Source organism: Prinia subflava, chromosome 1, assembly GCF_021018805.1.
Source record: "Prinia subflava isolate CZ2003 ecotype Zambia chromosome 1, Cam_Psub_1.2, whole genome shotgun sequence".
NCBI classification, from domain to species: domain Eukaryota; kingdom Metazoa; phylum Chordata; class Aves; order Passeriformes; family Cisticolidae; genus Prinia; species Prinia subflava.
In genome coordinates this window covers 133,534,657-133,558,359 of record NC_086247.1, presented here as the reverse complement: position 1 = coordinate 133,558,359, position 23,703 = coordinate 133,534,657, and the positions used below count along the sequence as shown (strand labels likewise).

At 39.9% G+C, this 23,703-nt stretch overlaps 1 protein-coding gene across 1 annotated transcript in view; it reads left to right on the top strand.

Annotated features, from left to right (window-relative positions):
- The window catches only part of CUBN (cubilin), a 142,219-nt gene that overhangs the window by 38,888 nt on the left and 79,628 nt on the right, over positions 1-23,703 (top strand). Inside the window, exons 24-28 of the mRNA XM_063413067.1 lie at positions 448-608; positions 1,137-1,318; positions 1,987-2,143; positions 4,652-4,842; positions 17,865-18,024. Coding sequence (XP_063269137.1) covers positions 448-608; positions 1,137-1,318; positions 1,987-2,143; positions 4,652-4,842; positions 17,865-18,024 — 851 coding nt within the window. The remainder of the gene's footprint in view (positions 1-447; positions 609-1,136; positions 1,319-1,986; positions 2,144-4,651; positions 4,843-17,864; positions 18,025-23,703) is intronic.

The following is a 23,703-nucleotide window of genomic DNA, read 5'->3' as shown; positions in this document are numbered from 1 at the left end:
ATGAATTCAGAAATTAATTCCTATTTGTGTGGTGGCAAATAAACTTTTTTTTTTTAAAAAAATAAGTCAGCTCATCTAGGTTTGCACCAGGCTAAACAGTGAGGAGTGAGAAAATTACTACTTCAAATTAGAATATTACCTTTGGTTGCCCCAAGGATCATCATCTTGTATAGTGAATATAGTCTGCCTGAGACACTTCTCAAGCTTTGTGTTGACACACTCACAGGCTGCTGAGATGAGAGAGTGACATACCCAGCAAGCAGGTGGTTGTGTAAAGCTTATTACTGCAAACAGCAAAACTCAGTATTTGGTAGCAGTATTTCTGTTGAAGATGAAGAGCCAGGATTAGTCTTTCCCAGGCCTGAAAGAATCGTAAGATTTTTGATTTGCTCGCATTTCTCATGGTATCTTTCTTTGACCAAAAGTTTTTCTTCTTTACCATTCTAGAGATGGAGGCTATGAAACTTCTCCTCCTCTTGGAAAATACTGTGGTACAGACCTGCCTCCTGTTATAATCTCTCATGGTAACAAGCTGTGGATAAAGTTTGTAAGTGATGTATTTGGCACAAGAAAGGGATTTTCAGCAGAGTGGGATGGCACCTCAGCAGGTAAAATGACTGCATCAAGTATAGAACTATTTTACACAGCTTATTTTTGATCCTTTGTTTGTATTTCATTTTCTCACCTTTTCCCCCACAATTTTTCTGCTTCCAGTCTTCTAAAGTCTGTCTGCTAATTATATAGTGACATGTATTCATGTTGTTAAGATCAAGGGTATTTCTTGATCCTTGGGCTTTCTCTTTTACCACAGAGAAGAGCATGCTATTCCCTAGATATAAAGTAGCTTCAATTTTCTCTTATGTTTAAGAAAGCAGTAATTAAGAATTTAATGAAGAGGTTTCTAGTTACTAATTCTTCTCTATCAGAAGCACCCTTTAAATTAGATAGTTAATACTTCTTTTTGCTATGGGCTCTCTTCTGCTTATAACGTTGATGGCTGGATGCAAATTTTTGGGGCACTACTGAAGATGTTCAGGGTATGTGAAGGAGCTCAGTAGTGAGAATTGCACACACCAGGTTTAATTCTCTACTCTTCCAGTTGTGAAATGTTGATTTGCTTTCTCTGCTATTTTCAGGTTGTGGTGGGACTTTCATAACATCTTCTGGCATCTTCATGTCTCCCAATTACCCTCTGCCATATTACCAAAATTCAGAGTGCTACTGGCTGCTCAAAGGAAGCCGAGGAAGTCCATTTGAAATCCAGTTTGAGCAGTTCCATCTCGAGTACCACCAGAAGTGCAACTTTGATTACCTTGCGGTAGGTGCCCTGGGACGCTTTGCTCCACAGGAGGCAGATGAGTATGCTGAGTACAAAGGCCAGGAAAAACACAGGGCCTTGGTTTTCAAATATTCCTCAGTGAACAGGCTCAGAACAGGAAAGGTCCATGTTGATGTGCTACCTTCATCTCTCAGAGCCATGAGAGGCAAGACAGTAGAGTTTGTGTAGCTGCTGGTAAGAAAGGCATTTATGTCTAGATAGAAAGAATCTGTTCGATAGAAAGAAGAATCTGTATCTTTTGAATTTTCTGTGTTTTGAACCAAGGCTTTAGTATGCTTTCTTACTAAATTATGTGGAACTAAGCACAATGGTGTTGATAACCATATTGTTAATCCCAAATTTCATATTTGAATTGTCGCATAAATGATTTGAATGTTTTTAATAAAATTAAAATGGAATGCCGTGTTCCCCTCTTGGTGACTAAGCCCCTAAAAACCCACTAGTATTCAGTTACTGGCTTCCTGTTTTTGCTTATTTCTGAAATGCCTGCCAGGCTTCCTCTAAGCAGAAATGGAATTTAACCTCTTGTATACTCAGTAACATTTCCCTAAACAGACATTTGTCAGGGAGAACTTAATCAGATTTGTATTGTCATCAGCTTTATTATCTTTTAATTTTTCTTTTTTGTTTTGGGGTTTTTTTTTTAGATATATGATGGTAACAGCAGCAATGCTAGCCAGCTAGGTAAATTTTGTGGGGATCAGATACCACAAACAATCCATTCTAGTGGAGACAGCGTGTACGTAAAACTAAGGACAGACAACAGTCTGCAAGGTGGAGGTTTCTTAGCCAAATACAAACAGGGTAAGTAAAGGAAGATGAGATGTTGCTACTCATGTTTCTAGCTCATGTTGTCTGTGAAACTGCTTACAGCCCATCTTACATATTTATCAGCACAGTAAAATGTCTAGAGCATACCAAAGACCCAGATTTTCTAGACTGGTACAGTTACAGAACACAGAGAGCTAAAAATTATCTGCCCATCTACCTGTGATGGAGGTCATGTCCTCCTTAGGAGAAAGCTAGTAAGGTGGCTCTATTTCCACTGCACCAGTGGCACTTACCACTCCAGATTTACTCGGAATGACAAATGCTGTAAGTCCATAACCTGGTGGATTTTACTGTTTTTGGTCTTCTGCTCCTTCAGGCTCCTGAATTTTTAAAAGAAAAGGCAGATGCAGCAAGATTCTCTGATCTTAGAGCTGCTTTTGAGACAGGATGACAAAGGATACTTGAGTTTCTGCCAGCCAGACTGCATCATTGTGGGTGCTTGGGATAATTTAGCCTATTGGGAACATTTTAAAAAGTTTCAATCTTTTATATCTTGTGATAAGGGTAATACTTTTCTTGCAAACATTTTTTTTGTAAAATAGTACTATCCCAGAAATATCAGAATAATAGCATTTGGAGAAAAATACAAGAAGACACATGACAAATAATGTTTTATTTCTAGTCATAATCTTGAATATAATCCTGATTTTTATTTTTCTCTTTATACACTTTATTTTTTTTTTACAGTTAAATACACATTGGAAAATATGTAATTTCATCACAGACAAAGTGATTTGAAAGCATCCTTGTGTCCTCTAAATGCCCAAGTGACAAGGTTTATAGACATGAAGTTGTCCTAGGTTTGGACAATAGTAAATGGATTATGAAGAAACAGAGCTATTCATCCACACGTGACACACATAGTAATTAGAAGAGGGAGGGAGCCTTGGCTCCCTCACTCCTTACAGATATCACTACACATTCATCTACCATGTACTTTCCAGACTGCAATGTCAAGAGGATATATTAGAGAAGGTTCCCTTTGCCTTTCATTAATTAAACAGAAAGAGCACTTTCAAAGCACTCAGATGTAGAACCTGAGCTATCGGATAATGTGATTTACATTCATATTTAATTCCTGAAGATGCATCAGAAGAAGCTTTTAATGGCTTGTCTAAAAATTAGAATTATGTAGTCAGTATGTTGTAAAATAAGGATGCTTAGATACTAGATACATTTATGTGTACATGAAAGAAATTTAATGATTAATTGGAAAATGTTGCAAAGGAAAAGATAGTATCAAGTTACCATTCAAAGGCACCTTTGTGCCTGATATGTTTCTAATAAAATCCTGATGGCAGGGGGTAGCAGATTTTACCCATCTTGCATTCTTCAAAACTCATTTTGTGCTCTTTGTCCTGCCCTTTCAAAAAGTCATATGCTCAGTGTAGCTTTGCAGGCCAGCCCCACTGCATTCCACTGCACCTGACCTGACCTTTGGCTGTATCCCAAGCATTTTGAAATACTGAAAACACAGACCTTTAAATCGTTTGGATAGAATAAAGAATGTGCAGGAGGCAGGAGTACTATCTGTGGTGACAGACAATAGAACAGTTATGCAAGTGAATCTCAGCTATTTCTGCTGTTCAAACACTGCAGATTTGCTGCACAATTCAAACAGCCTGGTGTGCTCCCTGCCTCCTGCCCACTCTCCTGTGCATTAATTACACTGCTCTGCTCCCAATACACATTGTATGCTCTCTCCAGACAAGGGATTACCCACACAGATATTCTTCTGTCTTTAGGGAAAGGTGGATACAAGAAAATGAGACTCACTGACCTAATGTCATAACTGTAGTTTTGTTCTTTATCTAGTTTAGTTTCTTTTCATTTTCTCTGCTCTTCGAGGAGAGCTCTTATTCTTCCAGGTAAGTGTCCAATTCTTATGCCAGGATGCTGTTGAATGTCTCACAAAGAAAATCATGACTCGTTTTCAAAAGTTTTCATTATCACATTCTCTTCCTGAGGCTAGAAAGCCCAATACTAGTAGCATTCTTTTCATTGGTTGTTTTAGCCAGGGATTGTAATTTTTCCCTAATTAGCTGAAATAAACCACTTTTATCTATTAGTCAATATTTGTTGAGCACCTCCCCAAATTGTTTGAAATGACAGGGCACATTTCTATGATTAGTTAAAAAAAAAAAAAAAGACAAAAAAAGACAATGTGTTTCATGAATAGCCATGTATTTAGATTTAAAGAAGACTGCCCAAAAATAGGTTATATATATACTGATGTGTCTGCAAGTGTCAGAAAAGAAGATCATAATAATCTTGACAGATTCAAGTTTGAATAGTTGGAGTTTTGGTTGAAACATATAAAATATATTCTTCATTAGGTCACCATTCTCTTTCTGCATGGCTTCTCTAATCTAAATAAAAATACTTCTCACCTTGAAATGCTAAAAGTAACTTCAGTTAGCAATTTTTGAGATAGTGGATTTAACACTGTACAAAAATAATCTATTACCACTTGTTTTTCAGTTTGCCATGAAGTGCTGACTGTTAATCGTAGCCATGGCATATTGGAAAGTTTAAATTTTCCAAATAATTACCCATTAAATGAGCACTGCAACTGGACTATCCAAACCACCAAGGGAAACACTCTCAACTATAGCTTCACTGCCTTTGATTTAGAAGATGGAGTATCTGACTGTGATCGTGACTTCTTGAAGGTATGTGCCCAGATTCTAGAAACAAGAAAAATCAAGTCTTTAACAATAAAGAAAAATAATAAAATTGCAGAAGACCAAGGGGAAATTTATCATATTTAAATTTAACCATTAAAGCTCAAGTGTTAAATCGGAACCATTTAGCCCTGTTTCCTCAGTGATCAGTAGGGAGTGGAGCATTGCTACCTTAAGCCAAGTGTGTGCCTCTAAGAGGATGAGTCACTCTGCAGGTGCCTAGCTTTGGCACAGTCTAACTTCCACCTTAGATTAGATGCACTGCTTTTATGGGCAAAGGGAGATGTCGTGATTCCAGCTTCATGCAAAGGGGAAATCCTGAGATAAGTACATGGATTGCAAAAAGGCAGTGAGCCAAATTATTTTCCTCTTGTTTTTATCTGAGAAGGAGTGAGGAATGTTCAAAAACTTTGATAAATGTCTACATTTTTAAAGGGAGGGTTGCTGTGTCTCCTGCTTATACTTTTCATAATTCATCTGCATCTTTAAAGGGACTAAAAGAAAATGAACACACCCACAACCAAAATGTGACATACTTAGGTGAATGAAACCATAGAGTCAATCTAAAGCCAAGTACTTTTTGTTTCCATTTCCTCAATAATATTTCAAGGATAAAAAAAGTATTTTCTCAAAATTTTCTAGGAAAACTGAAAAGTTATTTTGTCTCAACTTTGTACTTAGTACTGTAGGATGTAGAGGGTAGTCATGATCACTCTATCTGTGGATCATAATCTCCTGCCTACAATTTTGCTGTTTTGCTGGACTAATTCATCCTTCAGACCTCACTGTTATATAGGATATCAGCATGTAGCCCCTGTGCTCTACTTAGGTTTCTGCACAAGAGGAACTGAAATTTAGAGAAATCTTAGAGAAGGGAGAGGACTATGGACTAGTATCTGTATTTCTGGGGATATTTACACCCAGGTATTGCAGAAGGTTCAGCAACAGACCAGTTGATGAATCTGTTCCTTCTAGATGTATTCCCTCACTCCCTCTGGCAGCTTTCACAGCTCAAAATTGGTAGTAAATTGGCAATAGTGATGTTCTTCCAGCTTTCTTCTCTTTGTGGCCAGGAATGGAAAGAAAGAATAGACATATGAAGAAAATAAACAAGGGAGCACTGTATTGAGAACTATTAAGCCCTGGTTTGTTTTTGTGAGGAGCCTGAAAAAGAAACATTGCAGCCAAGTGGAGAAGCCAAAGCTAGTTTCAAGATGCCCAAGGCCTTGACCCAGGGAAAGCAGGAGCCCTGCACACAGTAGCCAGCCTGTGAGCAGCAAGAAACTTGCCAGAAGACACTATTCTAGACATAAGTCAAGGGTGGAGGAACAGTGCCAGGGGCAAGGACCTGATCCAAAGCACTTAAAAGAACAGAAATAAAACATATTGGAGAGTCAGGAGACAGGAGCACTCTTTTCTTAACAATTTTTCAGTGCTTTCAATCAAAGAAAATACAGACTGAAAGAGGTATAAAAAAGAAAAAAGAAGGGGAAAATAAAGTCATGGAAGTGTGTTAAGGAGGCTTTTATTTGCAATTCATGTAACGTTACTTACAAATCTTTCTCCAAATGCCGTTAAGAAATACCACTTGGAAAAGATGTTCTCATTGGGTTGTTGCATGCTGCACAAATATGTGCTATAGTGTAAAAAGAGAAGGAGGTTGAACTAGCCAGGGAATTGAATAGTGTTTGCTCCCACCCTGCATCTTGCGAAAGGGGAGCATATTGGCAAGGCTGGGAATGTGCTGTAGTGTAGGGGAAAGGGGGAATCATCTGGAACAAGTGTACAGTCATTTTCTAAGCAGACTGCAGCTATTTGGGACCTTTCTGTTCAAAATCCATGTAGAGTCTGACACTGCTGCAAATTGGCAAAAAGAGATAATTAAAAGAAACCTCATATCCATTCAGCTAAAATAAATTACTTTCCTGCCACATGTTATTTTTGAGATTCCTTTATTGCAGCAAGGTGTAAGAGGGAAAAGATCTGATGCTCTCACTGAGTCTACCAGAAACATAAACCTGTTCAATGTAGTCTAAGTAGGTGATGCAGGGACCATACACCAGAGTCCCTGACCCATTTGAAGGAAATGAGAAGCTGCTGCTCAGACACTTTCCATGTAATTAATGAACTGGAGTGGCCACTGGTGCTGATCAAGTGCTCTTTTCCCTGGGAGCTTTTAAGGGTCCCTTCCCCCATCTTGTTTTGGGTTTGTGGCAGCAGCTCTCCCACCTCAGGCCCTTACAGCAGACAGCAAGACTCTCTTTGTCTTCGTAGCTCTGTGGCAGCTAGCAGATGGCAGGCTTGGTGACAAAATTTCCTCCTACTTGCTGGGAGGGTGGGGACAGGAAGGACAGGAGTTAGCTGTTAGGTTGGATTAGGTGATGGTCACAGGTGTAGTGGCAGAAGGAGTAAGAAAAAGTGGTGTATGATGCAAAAGGACAAGACTAAATGTTGCAGAGGTGTTATGGCAGAGACATGACCTGCCTTAGCAAACTACAGTCAAGAAATGGCAGTTGCAAAAAAAACCCAAAAGTAGTAAAGCCTTTTTTAAAAGTTAATGTGAGAAACAGATTTATGGATAAGTGGACATGTTTTTATAGTCTCAAACTAAACTCTAATTTTTTAAAATCTTTCTGAATTCTGAAGGGGAAAATCATGGTGCTTGGTGGGGTGAGGACAGCTAAACTGAGCAAACTGTTTTCCTGAGTACTGCTGGACTTTGCCTTCTGGACACAATGGTTTTGGTCCCAGTCTCCACACTGGAAAAGGGCCTGTTCTTCAGTTTGTGTTTAATTATGACTGACACTCTGACCCAAACCCACATAAAAAGAGCATTTTGCCTCATGACTAATTCGGTCAGATATACACAGTTAATTAGCTGTTTGCTCCCTGGGTTAGTCCTTATATGAGTCAGAAGTTATATGTGTAACATCAAAACCAAAAATTTCTACACACAAGTATTCCTAGTGATTTTCAGTTACCAGAGATACTATCATGCCATAGAGCAAATAACTGTTTCACATTAAGGACAGGAAAAATATGGTCAGATGTCCAGTGAGTACAAGTAAGTACAATTCTTCCAGACTAAAATTCAGTCACATCTGTACAATGAGATGTCAGCTGTGTATTATGTTACCTACTTCCTTTTCTCCTTTGATCATGGGATGCTTCTTGTCAGCTGGGCACCCTTCCACCAGCTGGCAGGTGTTACTCATAGTGAGCAGCATTCTCTCTCTGCAGGGAGCATTGGGTTTCTCCAGCTTGGTCTGATCTGGGCAGGACCTGCATCTCCACCACTTTAGCATGTACAACTATTTATGCCTGTGTCAAGTAGGAAGGAAAAAACTCTGTGCTTCTGACTTTGTGGCAATTCTCTGCCTCTGTGTGTAGGTGCCAGAAACTGAAAAGGGGCAATGTGGGAGGGAAGTAAAACTGCAGTTTTTTGTTATGCCAGTCTCTAGCATGAATCTCGTATGAGCACTTTCGCAGCAAATCAGCACTGTGCAGTGTCTCATGTCCTGTCAGAGGATGTTGGCTCATTGCTAGTAATGCTCACAGGATGTGTGACATTTTGGAAGGAGTTTTGCAGTGAAGTTGCAAGAATATGAGATTAATTGCTTCTGATAAAGACATGTGCAGAAGTGACAATAATAAGATACAAGGTATATCAAATAGCAGACTGTTTACTGGTGATGCAATACTAACTGTAATTAGATTAGATGGTCTTTAACTTATATTGCTTGCAGTGCCTTGGCTAAATAACCTGACATTAGTTTTTCTAGAGGAGTCATGGGACTGTAACTAGTGAGATATTTCAGGCAATGACATAAAAATATCATTCTTTCCTCGACATTCATCAGATTATTAGTTGGATAAGCATATATTTAACTCTTCCTCCTTAATGATGAATTATCTTCTTATTTGGTATGGCAGAACATAATCTCTGGCAAAGTAGGGAGAATGTCATGGTTTTGCCTTGAAGATCAGAATCCTGCTGTAGAATTGACACATACTCCTTCCTTATGCAAGAAAGATATTATTTGAAAATCACTGATCATTTTTTCAGTGACAATGTCCCTCTATGTCCTTCTGCTCCAAAAGTACTACTGTCCATTAATGCCCAGTCTGTTTAGCATCTGCTCTTCTTAATGACAGGGATGTCATGGTTTAGGAATGATATTCTCCCATTTCGTACTCCCACTAAAGCCATGCACTGCTCCTCTTTCCCCTCCAACTGGAGGCATAAAAGGCAAAGAAAGATCAAGGGTTGAGATAAGAAAATTAACAGTATCAACAAAAATACTAATGACAGAGGGTATAAGAAAATAAATTATTCATACAGGCAAAAAGCATCCCCAAACTGTAATAGACAACATTAGACAGCTCCCTCTGCCAGATTTTCTAGGCCAGAAGGAGCTCCTTCTTCCTGGCCCTGTGCCCTGTGCCCTGCTCCTGGCAATGAAGTGAGGTGGTACAGAACAACCCCTGTGTCCTGGCCATGTTCCCTCACACCTACTGCAAAAAATTAACCCTGTCCTGGCCAGAACCAGCATAAGGGCAGACCTTGCCCAGCCTTTTGAAGATGTCAGCAGCCTGATAAGCAGATAGCAAAACTGTGTCAGGCAACAAGACAAGTTTCAGAGTTCTCTGTCCAAGTTTCACCCCTTTGGTCTGTGCATCTATTGTCAGTGTTGGAATTATCATTGGGTTAATGGAAAAGGACATCTTATGGGGGCAAACAACTGCCTGATAATAGCAAATACCTTTCTTCTTCTAGAGGACAGGTCAGAGTTCCACTTTGGACCAGAGTCTTGCTGGGCCACAGCCTTGCTTGCTTACTGTCAGTGTGCTTAAGCAGCCCAGACTCTTTCAGCAGCTAGGCTCAAAGTGGTTAAAATACCATTGCATGATTATATGATGAATATTGTCACATAAATAGAGTAATTAATATGGCATCTGCTCCTGAGAACTGTTTCATTTCCTTCTGGTGGTAGCAGGATATGTCTTTTTTTCCCTCTTTTTTAATCCACAGTAGCATTCCAGGGATGTGCTATAATATCCTTTTTCTCCATCTGGGAATACTGCATTAGATAATTGTTGCTCACTCTCATCTGGTCATCCTCTTTTTTATTAGCTTAACATAACAATATCTTACCCTGTTTCTAGTTTTACTCCCTCTTGCAATTATATGCTTGAACTATATTAGGAGATAGCCATTATTACATTTTATTTATGAGTGTGTCTTTCTAAAGTGCTGCAGGAATTCTTCAAGCACAGGGAATGGCTTTTCTTATGGCCATGCATTAATTTACAAAATGTCACTGGTAGTACATCTCCCTGGAGAAGCAGACGATGTATGAAATATACCCACCCAGGTCCTGCACCCAGACATCAAATCACAGCCTGCTGGCCAGGCTGCAGTAGTATCCATTAACATATTATCATGCAAGCTGGCAGCACAACAGCACATCCCTGAAATCCTTCAGGAGGTTATGGGCCTCCACAAGAAATCCTTCAAAGTAACAATTCTCCTTAGGTTTCTGTGCCAGGCTTCACCATACTTTGTTGGTATACAACGAAATCTCAGCCCGTGCACTGATGTTCAGTGAGAGATCTGGATATTTAAAAGGAGAGCATCAGGCCAAAAAGCTGTCCACCCTAAACAAGACCAGCTTAGGACTCTGATTCTTTGTTTTTCTAATTGGCTGCATTACCAGAATCAAAGCACACTTTTGCTTTGCTGTTCAAAAGGTTATGTAGAAGCAAAATTACAAACACACACAAAACCCCCAACCCTTCACAAACACTAAACTTGTAGTAATGACGTGGTTGTCTGCTGCCTACAGAAACTTAGATGATAAGAAGCACAAGCAAAGCCAGCACAGACTCCTCTTTTGGACTCACAAAATGAGTCAGACCTCCATGGACTTGGCATTTTCCACACCCTGCCAGCTCATGGCAATGTGACCTGGCCTGTTCCTTCAGAAAAAAAACACGGTACAATCAAATGACTGTGAAATACCACCACATGATGGTAGTGTGCACGCCCCATGTTGGAGAAAGAATATTTGTGACTCATCTAGTTGCAGCTGGATTCTTGAGTCCTCTGTACTTCTTCTGTATTCTAGATTTTGCTGGAAAGCCTGGCCATTATCTGTGAAACTGTCTGCTTATTGCACTCCACACAGGTGTCGCAACAAAAAATTACATTATGGCTGGAGAAACTCTATTTAAATCAGTCAAAGCTTCCCCTCATCAAAGAGAAGACCCCAGACAGCTCAGAAAAAAATCTTTTTTTTTTTTTGAGGAAGGTCCTGTGTACCCCCTGCATTGTTTCCATAAGCAAACCTGAAAGCCAAAGAGGCAGGAATATTTCCCTATTCTTCTGTCTCCATTTGCTGAGACCAAGCTGCAACTCTTCATAGTGTCCATAGATATGAATAATGCAAATTTTCTCAAATAAGGGAGAATTCCCAGAGCCCTTTCTTCCCTCTCTGGCCCTTTATGGTGTCAGCGTGATGTTTCTTCCACTTACAGTTCAGTTCATCTGGGCTGGCAAAGCACAGGAGGAGAAGCACAGCCCTGGGCACAAGCCAGCAGTGCTGCAAACTGCTCAGACCACCCTGGGCTTTTCAGAGCAGGCACACTTCTCCACCCCCTTAGGCACAGCCCCTCCCTTTGTAAGGAGCTTTTCACACAGAGTTCTGCTGAAGAGTAACTTTGGAAATATTATTGTCCCAAGCTCAAAAGCAGTCCTGTTCCCTCCACCATGAGTGGGTTCTCCCTGCAGAGGAACCGCCTCAATTTCTGCTTTGAGGACAGTAGTCACTCTACCAAAATAGCAACAGCCTCATCACCAGAAACGTGATCCCACTGCCACAAAGGCATGGAATCCTTGGCAGTCCCTTGGTCAGCAAAAGCCACAGAGACACTTTAGTGACCCATCTGGATTCTGTCCACCACAGCATGTGGATTGGGAAGAGGTGCCTTCTCCTACAGAGCTTTGGAGATTTAGAATGGCATGCTGAACAAATAATATTTTGAGTGCAGATCTTGCATTCATCCAACTAGGTGAATGTCTCCTAGGCATTCCTTTCTTCAGCAGCTGTTATTTCCTACTCCTGTATCTAAAACAATTTTAAAATTTAATCTAAAGATACACTCTGCATTTTTTACGTTCTTATAATTCAGTCATTGCTAGCAAAAAAATTGGTTTCATAATTTGAAGAAATAAACCTTTCCTCGAAAGGCACGAATGAGCAGCTATGACTGTAGTTGAAAATCTTTGTTTTCTTTGAGAAGGGAGTAGGTGCTAATGCAAGAGGTGAAAAACCTTTTTTAAAAAAATCACTCCAGTGTAATGTGGACTTCAACATTGCTTGAAATTTTCAAGGGGTTCCAATTATTTTAGGCTCAGATTACAAGACAAAACATAGATAAAATTCTTACAGTTAAGAAACTAGACATCTCTTTATTTCCATATGTTAGCTAAATCCCAGCAAGATTAAGTAGTATGCCTACATGTCTAAGTGATGCCTGATGTCAAATTCCATTTTACTATGGAATAAAATGGTTCTTTAGGGAAAGTGTGGAGACAAGAAAGGTGCCTATGGTGGTCAGACTTTTATCATAGTCATCCAGGGCATAAAAATATTTAAATAATCATATTAAAATATTAATTAGAATGAGTGCTTAAGGAGGACCTTTTTCTAGTGGTGATTGCTAACTCTTATCATCCAAGCACAAACATAACCTTATTTTGGTCTCCTGTTTGTGCAGAAGTGTCAAGGCTCTATGCAGTCAGTCACTCAAAGTCTTAAGCTGCCTTTGTTTCTGTGAAACAATGTCATTGTACTGCTTAGCTAGCACATTGGGCCACATCCTGGAGCTTTAATTTGTTTGGGGTTTCCTCTGGCTGACAGACTGCAGGTTCTTAAGTTTGCACTCCATGCCTTCTGGAAAGAAATGTGTTGCTTGGGAAATAACTAATTTTGTTTGTGTTAATTATTGTTTTAACAATTAATGGTGATCTCTCTTTAGAGTGCATTCTGTTATTTGGATGAGGATTATGTTGCCTGGGTTTTGCTTCTTTTTGTTTTCTGGTAATGTATTTGTAGCAATGTCATCAAAATTTCCTTTCGAAAACTTCTTTTCCTTTCATTTCCTTTCAGGAAGAGCTATTCAGAAACCTGTAATCACAGCCTCTGGTGTTTAGATCCAAACAATCCCATATAAGTTTTCCCACTTCTAAGAGGAAAGGGATACTTGCGTGTGTCAAAATGTCCCAGAGGCTCTGACCATGGGTGGGACACTTTGGCTTTGTTGGTCTGATCCGAGGCAATGCCTCCTTTCCTAAGTTCTGCAAATACAGCCCAGGATTGTTGCTGCTGGTCCCTGTATAAAGGTTTTCTGACAGCAAGTAGTTTGTTTCAAGAATCAGTTGGAGACAATTATTAACATAATTGCTCATTATTATGATGAAATGATGAATTCATGACATCTGACGACAGTATTATTTACAGACCAATGAAAGAGAACTGTCAGTATTCATAGGATAGATTTTCCCCTCATATAAAACTGAAAGTTTGTTTTTGAAGACTATCACCTCTTGGTCAAGACTATGTGTTATGACTAGCTATTGTATATAAGCTCTTTTCCAGAGCTGATTAGGTATGGACTTTTCCTCTACAATGTTCTTCCTGATGGAAAAAAAACCCCTCATCCTTTTCATTTTTTTTTCCAGAGCTGATTAGGTATGGGCTTTTCCTCTACAATGTTTTTCCTGATGGAAAACCCCCCCTCGTGCTTTTTCATAGAAGTAACATTCTCCAGGAGGAAACTGATATTTTGCCCTAACCATCCCTCCCTCCTCCTGCCCCCCTTCTCCCCACCCTCTAATTTTCTGCCAGGAAAACTGAACAGATGGAGTCTTACTACCAGTCTGAAAGGCTCACTTTTGCAAGACAGAATAAGCTTGACAAGGCACTCGGCTAGAAAATTGTCCCTACCTCAAGTATGTCCAAACAGAGCACATTCCAAGTTTCTTTTCCCCATTTTTATAGACCTTTATTTCTTCCAAGTAGAGGAAACCTCATTTTCCAGTCAGCTCAGTCTTTGAGCCCCTGCTCCAGTTCTGGTAATGAGCTTTTCTGTAACATGGGTCATGCCCTTTTGCTTTGGTCCTCCAAAGAGAAGTGAACAGCTGTGGCCTCCAGGGCATCATTATTGGTGACATATTTCCAGGCTGAAGAGTCAGAAAAGCCAAAATGCAATGCTGGTGACCATGGTGTCCCCCCCAGGAGAGCTGAACCCCTCCTGCAGCTTTTGCTAGTCCTGCTTTCCCAATCCCTTTCTAGTGTGCAGCAGATGGTTTTCAGCTGCCACTTTGCTGTGGGGCAGTCACACAGCTCGATTCATCCCTTAGAGAGCTGGTACCTCCCCTTTTCCCCTTCCTGTCAGCCTATACACTTGCTCCTAGGGAGCCTGGTAAGGAGTTTCTTCTGACAGTTATTGAGCCATGACTAATAATTCATTGGAACATGGCACATCTCCACCTGGACCCAGTGTTGGGGTGCAGGCCCATGAAATGGAGTGTTCTACTTGCTTCTGGGCAATTGCTTTGGCTAAGAAGGGGAGGCTAAGGATCTGAATGTATGTTGCAGGTGTTTGCATGTTTTGACAGTTGAATTGTCTGCCAAAATCAAATTATGAAGTGCTTGGATTTTCTGGTGGAGGCTAAAAGGTCTGAACAAATAAATATATTACAAAACCAATGTATACACAGAAGGGGAACAAGCACTTTCTTCCCAATGGGGTGCCGGAAGGGAATCAAATCACCAGTTCCTGGAGCCAGTATGGTGTAGGAGTGACTAATAAACTGCCCCAAAATCCAATTGTCTTACACAATCATAAGGAGTACCTTGCCTCATACACACTGCAGAAGAACCTTCCCTTGATTTGCAGCAGTTTAAGATAACACAGCTGACAAAGCAGGACCTGACACAAGAAACATTATCTCAGAGATCAAGAGAGAAATTATGGCTCATGAGAGCTGTGTTCAGCTTCAGTTTCACATGCCTGTGTTTGTGTGAGAGCAAAAGTTGGTTTGAGAAGTTCAAAATGCCCTGTGAAAACACACAGCTGTTCCCTTCATTTAGAAATGAAAGACAGCTCAAAAAACCCCAGCTGTAATTCTAGCGGTCGTGGTTGTGCCTCTCTCAATGAGTTACAGCTGGCCAGGCACTCAGATTCCCTGCGAAAGGCAGCTCTGAACTCAAACCCACGGGGCAGCACGGCATGAAGGGATTGCCATAGTAACCATGCTTTGTGTCTAGAAAAACTGATGGACTGTTTTCAGAGGAAATGACATAGAAATGTGGCATTCTCTGACTTAGATAAAAATAATACTCCCTCGATGAATCAAATTGCAGGAGATACATGAAGCTTTTGTTGTTGTTTGGATTTGGAAGTTTCTAGGTATGATTTAGTCCATAGTTCTTTAGAATGGGTTTTCATTTGTAATCACTAGAGCTAACACTACATTGTGAATATATATTTTGACATAGTTTTAGCTACTATTAAGTGTGATCTCCACATCAATTCATTCTTCACCATTCATATTTTTCTGGTGTAAGGTTTCCATGGCTTGAAGCCACAGAAATATGAGCAGTATACACCACAAATTTGTCAAAGGAAGTACTATTAAAAAATCTAATTGGATCTGGCTTGATTTCATTTTGCTGAACTTATGCCTTGAAAGAATTTGTAAATCTCTCACCCTGGCTTGGAAGAAGGTCATAACTGTAATGCTGGGCATGGGACAGCATTTCTGTCTATTAGATGGTCCTTCAAATTTTACATGTGGAAAGAATACAGATTGATATTCAAAATATTGCCATCTAATATTTAGGGCAATTTCATATTTATTTTTAAACACATCTGATCACTACCAGCGATGTGTCTGCTATTAGAAACTTTCAATCATTTCTGATTTCACCAAGAGAAACCATACCAAATAGGTGATAGTCCTCAATTTACAATACATGTAGCTCGTTTTGTGCTTTTCATTGTATTATATTGATGGTCACCAGTCGTGAAGTAGACCATGGAATATTACCATAGAATCATTCCTGCAATTTGCCCCTAACTTCTGGCAGAACTAACACCGTTTTTTTTAATTAAAAACAAAACAAAACAAACTGTCTGCTAGAGGATTTGAAATCATTTGAGTTGATTTCTGGGCCCCAGCTATGTTTTAAATGCATAACAAGATTTCTGAAGATTCTGCAAGACCAGCATTTTCAACAGAAAGGCTGGGGGCTAATGACTTATTCTCATGAATCTGCCAGAAAATATGCACAAAAATTAGTAGCTAGCATGGTCAATCAATATTTGCTGAAATGTCCTATTTCCATAGTATGAGTTATACAGCACTAAATGTAGCAGAATTCTTAGTGGAATCAAAGATATTTGGAAAAGAGATTTGAATGGGGGGCAAAGATAAATAAACCTTTGCTGTTTTTCTAGAGATCATAGATTTTAGTCTTTGCATGGAGACAACTTCAGCGTAATGGCTTCAGAAGAAAAGAAATGTTTTGTTGAAATTCTGAAAGGAAGTATTCCAAAAATGCACAGTGAGAATGTTCAGACATGGTTTCTGTACCAGTAATTTGCTGGGTTGTGTTAGGGAGATACACTTTGTGAGACAGAAGATCAGATGAACTGTTGCAAAGTGATAATAAAGGACAAGGGTTGCTGTTTTCCTAAACTTTAAGAATCATAGTAACCAAGGCAGAAATAATAAAGCAAGTCCTAACTCAAAAATAACCAGCAATCTGATATAGCAAATCAAAGGCAATCTAGCTAAAATGTTTCATTTTTACTAGCCTTGCAAACATTACATTCTTCACACTTGAAAAATGACACTAGGTCGTGGTGAGAACACAGAGGTATGGTCAGTGTGATTTGTTGGATTTGAAAAAACTTACAAAACTAGAATCTGAAAGACCATTTAAACATGTCTGGAGACAACAAATGTGAAGAAGTTGAAACGCTCTGAGCATCTACTATCATTCCATGATATGTATTAAATATGTATTAAATGTTTTCATTTAATTGTGAGTATATGACTGCCTTCAGACATCATTCAAATATTTTAATACAGGAATATTTCCCTAGCATTTTGTTGCTTTGATTGTTTGGTGGATTTTGGATTTTTTTAAGAGTGGCAGTGTTTTAAGAGTGGGATGGAGGATTCCTCACATGTATTTGGAAAACAGATAGATTTTCAGGCTGGCTACATCTGCCAGCACACTGATTATCAAAATACCAGCACACAGTGTATGGCAAGGAAATCAAATTTCAGAAGCATGGCTCCCTACAGATTTCCTCCAAAGCAAAACTTTAGCATGAGATTATGAAACCATATACAAAAACATATGGAATCTCCTTGTGTTTTGAAGATTTACTTTACTTCTGGTTTTCAGTTTGTCCTCACTGCTCTGGGAGGCCGTCGTGTTGCTGGCTGCTGGATTTTCTTCATCAGAAGCCCGGGCAGCCCTCATATCACCTGAGTGCAGTTTTAAACAGATGAAGATGTAAACAGAGTTGTCACCAAGGGGTTTGGAGGCACTCAGCACGTTAGGTGCATGGGCAAATCAAACCCATGACGCCCTCTTTTTCTTTTTATTTCAGTTCATTGCCACTTGCCCTGTATCTTCTTCCTCAGCAACCCCCAATACACACCAAAACAGAAACAGCAAACCCTTCCTACTGCACACAGTGTGCAGCCAGTTTTAAAGACATATTGGCGTTGTATTTACTCATCATTTTACCCAAATCTTTCCACACTGCCCAAACTCATATTGCTGTGCAAGGGTGATGGCCAGTGGGAGAAGTGTCACTGCTTTTTTTTTCCTTTTTTTTTTTTTTAATCCTTTACAAAACATTGGGGAGCTGCTTAACTGGGGAGCTTCTTTTTACTCACTGGCATTTTTTAAATTTCATTTCAGCTCTATGATGGGCCTGATGCACAAGCCAACCTGATAGGCACTTTCTGTGGACAGTCTCTTCCACCGGCAGGGAGCACTACAGGGACCAGCCTTCATGTGGAGTTTTACTCTGATGGACTGAATGCTAGAAATGGGTTCCAGATGCTATGGCATGTTAATGGTAAGTTGGCCAGGTTTCCCCTGGAAAGGTAGGTTTCCTTCCCTGTATGTGTAATGGAGTTCCAGCTTATGCCACTCTGCCATCTGAAGAGAAATAACCCAATACAGCTCTAAATCCATTGTGTTTCCTCCTAATTCTTCACATGCTTTTCCAGTGGAAGTTTCTGCATATGTACACTATGAAAGATCAGCTGATTGGAGCTGAGAGCCATTAGTGAAATATGCTTTCATTTCCAGGGGTAGGCACAGGGATGAGGGGTGTGTCCAGAATTTCTGTACTGAACAGGAGACAGATGCTGTCACGGGTAACTGTGAGGGACTTGGGCTTTTAATGGGAACATTCAGCTCTCAGTTTTCCCCATTTCTATAGACTTCTGTTTTCTGTGCAGGCTTCTCTCTAGTTTAATTTACTGGAACTTGTTTTCTTTGATAGTGTCCACTTCCAGCTTGTCCCCATTTCTCTGTATGAAATAACATAGGCCAGGATGTGCTTTGGGTGTTTGTTCTCTTGTTCTTGCATGCCATGAAAACTGTCACAGGCATTATTAAGCAGGCAAGCATGCACGCCAGCTGTAAACAAATCTGTTAATGATTGCACAACAGCAAACTGTGTTCGTTTGCAGTTTCTTCAGAAGTGAGGCTACAAATGTAGTATTTTTCAGTCTGCTTATTTAACAACAATTGATAGCTGTGACAAGGTTAAATCGTGTGGCATTGTACGTCCCCCAAAGGGGCTCCAACCTTGAAAATAATTAACTCTCCCCAGCTGCCCTGCCTGTGTCATCAGTCCGCAGCATTCGGGTTGGAACTTGGTGAAGCAGCTGAACCCACTGCGGGCTGCTGAAGTGGGAGACGTGCTGAACACGGTTTGAATGGAAGCTCTTTGCTCCTGCCACAGCCTGCTGGGGCTGGCAGGCTCCCAAAGCCTCTGCAGCCCCGCAGAGGTGCCCTGCACTCCGCGGGGTGAGTGCAGGGGCGTTTCTGGGTGAGGGAGGGACCCGCCGGGAGCGGGATGTGGAGCAGCAGCCAGCAGGGGAAGGGAGCAGCACAAAGGTGCCCCCTTGTCTTTGGGGTGACGTCATTCTGGGGCTGCACAAAAGAACAAAAAGCAGAGGCTTTTATGCACAGCCAGATGACATCAGTTCCATACAGTAGCCATGGTGCTGGGTTAACTCGCTTTTCTAAAGCTCTCAAAGCTTTCCAGAATCTGCCTGCATGGTAAACACTGTTGTGTTTTCCCTCCTTTCCCAGCCCTCAGCAGCCCTTTTCTGCGCTGACATTCATTTCTCTGTCAGACAGCACTGCCCTTCTGTTAATTCCTGGGCACTCAGCTCCACCCGAATGCTGCACAGGGCCCAGACTGCTAATGCGGGGCTGTGTCTAAGCAGCAGACCAGGAGCTGTGGGGTCAGATAGCCTTGGCTCTTAGGGAATGTCATTGCTGGCTCAGAACGTCACAGCTGTGACTTCTGACAGCTTGCAATGTGAGTGCAAGTTCCTCCAGAGCTGACCACAGTTGTCATCTTTTTGTTCATTATAAAAACTTCTTTTTCTTTTCTCCATTGGTGTCATGCACAAATACAGTTATTCCTCTTACTCTTGATGGTTACATTGCCTGGTTGCCCTAGAGTGGATAAATTAGATATGTCGCTGTGGTTGGGGTAGTATATTTACCTCTCCCTTCTGGAAATCTTTAAAGTTCATTTAAAAAATTTGCTGGGAAAAGTCTCCTTGTCTAGGGGAACTGATCAAAAGATGCAGCCTTTGTGTTGGTTATTTCAGAGTGAAGTATTTGGGTCCTTTCTTCCCTGAGGGCAAATTCCTGGGGGAGTCTACATCCAGATCTGGTAACATCTCACCTGACAAGAAAATAACAGAGCTACTACATATATTGCTGGGAGAAGAGCTTTTATTTCTGCTCAAGTGACAAATGTGTGCTCTAGAGTTCAAGCTGCTGTGAACTATTTCTCAGGCTGCCCACATGCTCCTTAACTGGCAGTCGTGAAGCCTCTATGAGATATATATCAAGGACATTCACATGTTTAGATGATAAAGAGAGCAGAACTTACATTTGCCATGTGCCTGATGCAGTTTGCTTCAGACACTCTTCCCAGCACTCTTCCCAGCAGCTTTTTCAAAGTTGTGAGGTGGTCAAAAAAAGACAAACACTTACCTCATTCTGATTTGAATAGCCCCTCCTACCATAGATGAAACAAAACTGTTTTGATTTAAAACATTTGCATCTGATCTCTCCAGCCACTGAGTAAACCTGCTTTAAAAAGAGGTTTCTTTGAAAACCTAAAGGTTTTCACAAAGACAGAATTAGGAACTGATCTTAGGAGAATACTCTTATTTAGGTTTAAAAGTGTCCTATGTAATTTTGACTTGGATAGAAAGCTCTAGTGCAGACAAGTTAATTTAAAAATTTTGTGATTCTGAAATAATGCTGTTCCTGTAAGGGGGTTTCATTGATGAGGATGGATTTAGAATTGATTTGGCGAAATCACTAATGTTTTCTTCTGCAGTTAAGGCCTCAAAAGGATTATTAACCAGTGGAAAGCTTGAACCTGCAAGGTGCTTATTTTATTTTCGCTCTGTTTTAGGAAGATTAATATAAGCATATATATATGGGACACATATTGGCCCTTTGAGAAAGAACAAACTTGTGGTAACAGTCTATATATTGCAAAGATGGAATGCCAATCAAATTGCTTTCCCTAAAAAAATTCAGGAGGCCAAGAGTGCAAAGGTCTCTCAGTGCAAAATTACACCAGTGACAACTGTCATATCTGAGATGACACATATCTGCTAGACCTGTCACTTACCTTATTCAGCAACGTGCATGTAGGGCCTCACTGCTTTGTGTCTACATCTGAATTTTGTTGGAAGCTCACTATTTTGCTGCTTGATTGTCAATAGACCTTTTAAATTTCATTGTCTCTTCTCTGCATAGCAAATTTACACCAACTATACTGCTTTCTGTTTCATGTTGTTATTCTGTGTCTCAGGTTACATGTTAAATAGTTTGTTAGTTTTTTAGGGGAGCACTACAGAAACGAAGGTTAGATGGAGATGCAGAACTCATTCACTGGAAACATTTGTCAGGCATCCATTAGGATTGCTGAACAGAATATCACCCTGCAGGTCAGCAAGGGAGCTGAGGTCCAGATTTTCTAAGCCTGAATCATAGTTCTGTTGTTTATTTCTTGGGTAACCTTGACAAATTGCCATTTTTTTGTTTTCCAAAAATGACTATTCCTTTTCAGTGTCTTTCTGTCACATTGAGTGTAAGGATGAGCAAGGTCTGATATTAACAAATCAGAAAGCAGAAAAAACCTGAAATTGTATCTCACTTGAATGTGTACTCTTTTGCAGAAACCCTTATCATAGAAATTATTCTACTTCATCCACTGGACAATATTCTATAACCAAATATACCCAAAAGAGCAAAAGTTTTCAGAATCAAATCCAAATTATACTTCACACAAGTACAGGCAAATGTTTATAGTGCATGCTCCTTGCAGTTACAGTCAGTTTACTGAAATGTGTCACCATGAGTACCACAACTGGAAAACTCTGTATTCTTTCATTTCTCTAACTTTGATTTTACAGGAACAGTGCCAGTTCTCTTTAACCTTTATGGATGGGATTTTTCTAGCATGTGGCTAAAAAATACCCATGAATAAATCTGAAAACCTAGCAAATAATAGAGCTTTCCACAGATTACAACACTGGTTAATGAACACCATCTGCTAACCAGACAGGCAGTAATATGGAAAGATCAGTAAATCATCCCTTGCACAATCTTCAATGAATACGTAGGTTTTGGTCAGAGGAAAGCAAAGCCACCAAATATATGTTTCCTAAGTTTTCTGTTTGTTGTCTGATTTCCTAGCAACTGACACCAGAGTAGGTAGTAGTTTTCAGCATTTTTCAAGGGAATTCCAGGACCTTTACACTACTAAAAGAGTATCTCCCCTTTCTTTTTTTTTTTTCCCTCTGTTTAACTGCAGGGCTGAAATGTCCAAAATTACTGCAGGGAGGTTGGCACAAACCAGTCATATGCTGTATGCAGTTCAGCTGCAAGCAACTTTTCCACAGTGCAACTGTCTGCATTTCACAGCACACAGCAAGATCATGTATTTCTCTGTGGAAAAAAACTTTTAAAGATGTTTCACTAGGAGCAGAATGGCTTGGTGTTAATCACTATTATTTTAGTGAGAGCTGAAGTAATGCAGGTATTTATAGGTTCTACTTCTGCATTTTTATTTATCCCTAAAGACCAATTTTTTTTTACTTTGTTGCTATACCCAGCACAAATTCCATTTATTTGAATAGAATCAAAATTTTATTTGATGTTTGCAGACAAATACAAACATTGGGAGAAGGTTTGTATTCGTGTAATTAATTATTCATGTAACTTTGTAATCAAAGTTTTGTAAGCATTTCAAAAAGTTCATGATTTGAGTTTTCTCATTTTGGCATTGTAATACAGCAAGTGAGTTTAAATTTGGAACATATATTTTAATTTCTTAAGTATTTAGGTAAATCTTTTTTTTAAATCAACTAGCATATATATTTTCAGCAAAGCACGAGAAAATTGACTCTTATCTCATCCTATAAAGAACAGAAACATCATGCACAGACTTCCTGGCAGTTGGCCAGAGAGCTCAGAGACAATGATTCTGCTCTGATGTGGAGGTTTCTTATGCTGGTCAGTCAAAAAACTTCAGGTGTGAAGTTCACATATTTGCAAAGATCAGTGAGTTCTTTTTTCATAAACTCAAGTAATTCTTATGTTTTTGCAAACAACTAATAAGAAATTAATTTCAGAGACCTAAACTTTATCTTCATTTAACTGGAGAATGTTAAAAGAATCACTCCATTAAAGAAAAAAAAAAGGACAGGACAGGACAGGACAGGACAGGACAGGACAGGACAGGACAGGACAGGACAGGACAGGACAGGACAGGAAAGGAAAGGAAAGGAAAGGAAAGGAAAGGAAAGGAAAGGAAAGGAAAGGAAAGGAAAGGAAAGGAAAGGAAAGGAAAGGAAAGGAAAGGAAAGGAAAGGAAAGGAAAGGAAAGGAAAGGAAAGGAAAGGAAAGGAAAGGAAAGGAAAGGAAAGGAAAGGAAAGGAAAGGAAAGGAAAGGAAAGGAAAGGAAAGGAAAGGAAAGGAAAGGAAAGGAAAGGAAAGGAAAGGAAAGGAAAGGAAAGGAAAGGAAAGGAAAGGAAAGGAAAGGAAAGGAAAGGAAAGGAAAGGAAAGGAAAGGAAAGGAAAGGAAAGGAAAGGAAAGGAAAGGAAAGGAAAGGAAAGGAAAGGAAAGGAAAGGAAAGGAAAGGAAAGGAAAGGAAAGGAAAGGAAAGGAAAGGGAAGGGAAAGGGAAAGGGAAAGGGCTTTTCTGGGAATATTTTTAGTTGGAAGAAAAGAAATGGGACATTGAAAACAGTTTGATCTTCTTACTCATGTGCTTCCAGAGAATGTTGATTACGCTCAGAGGAAATATAAACCTCTCTGGAGAGGGAGTGTGAGTAATCTGAATGCTACCTGCAAGGGTTGCAGGGAAGAAAGGTCTGTGCCTCAAAGAAGAGCACACAAGCTTTCCACTCCTCTGAGGCATTTCAGGTTTAAATAAAAAAAGTCTTTTGTGGCTATCAGGAAACTCGTAGTAGGAGAAGCT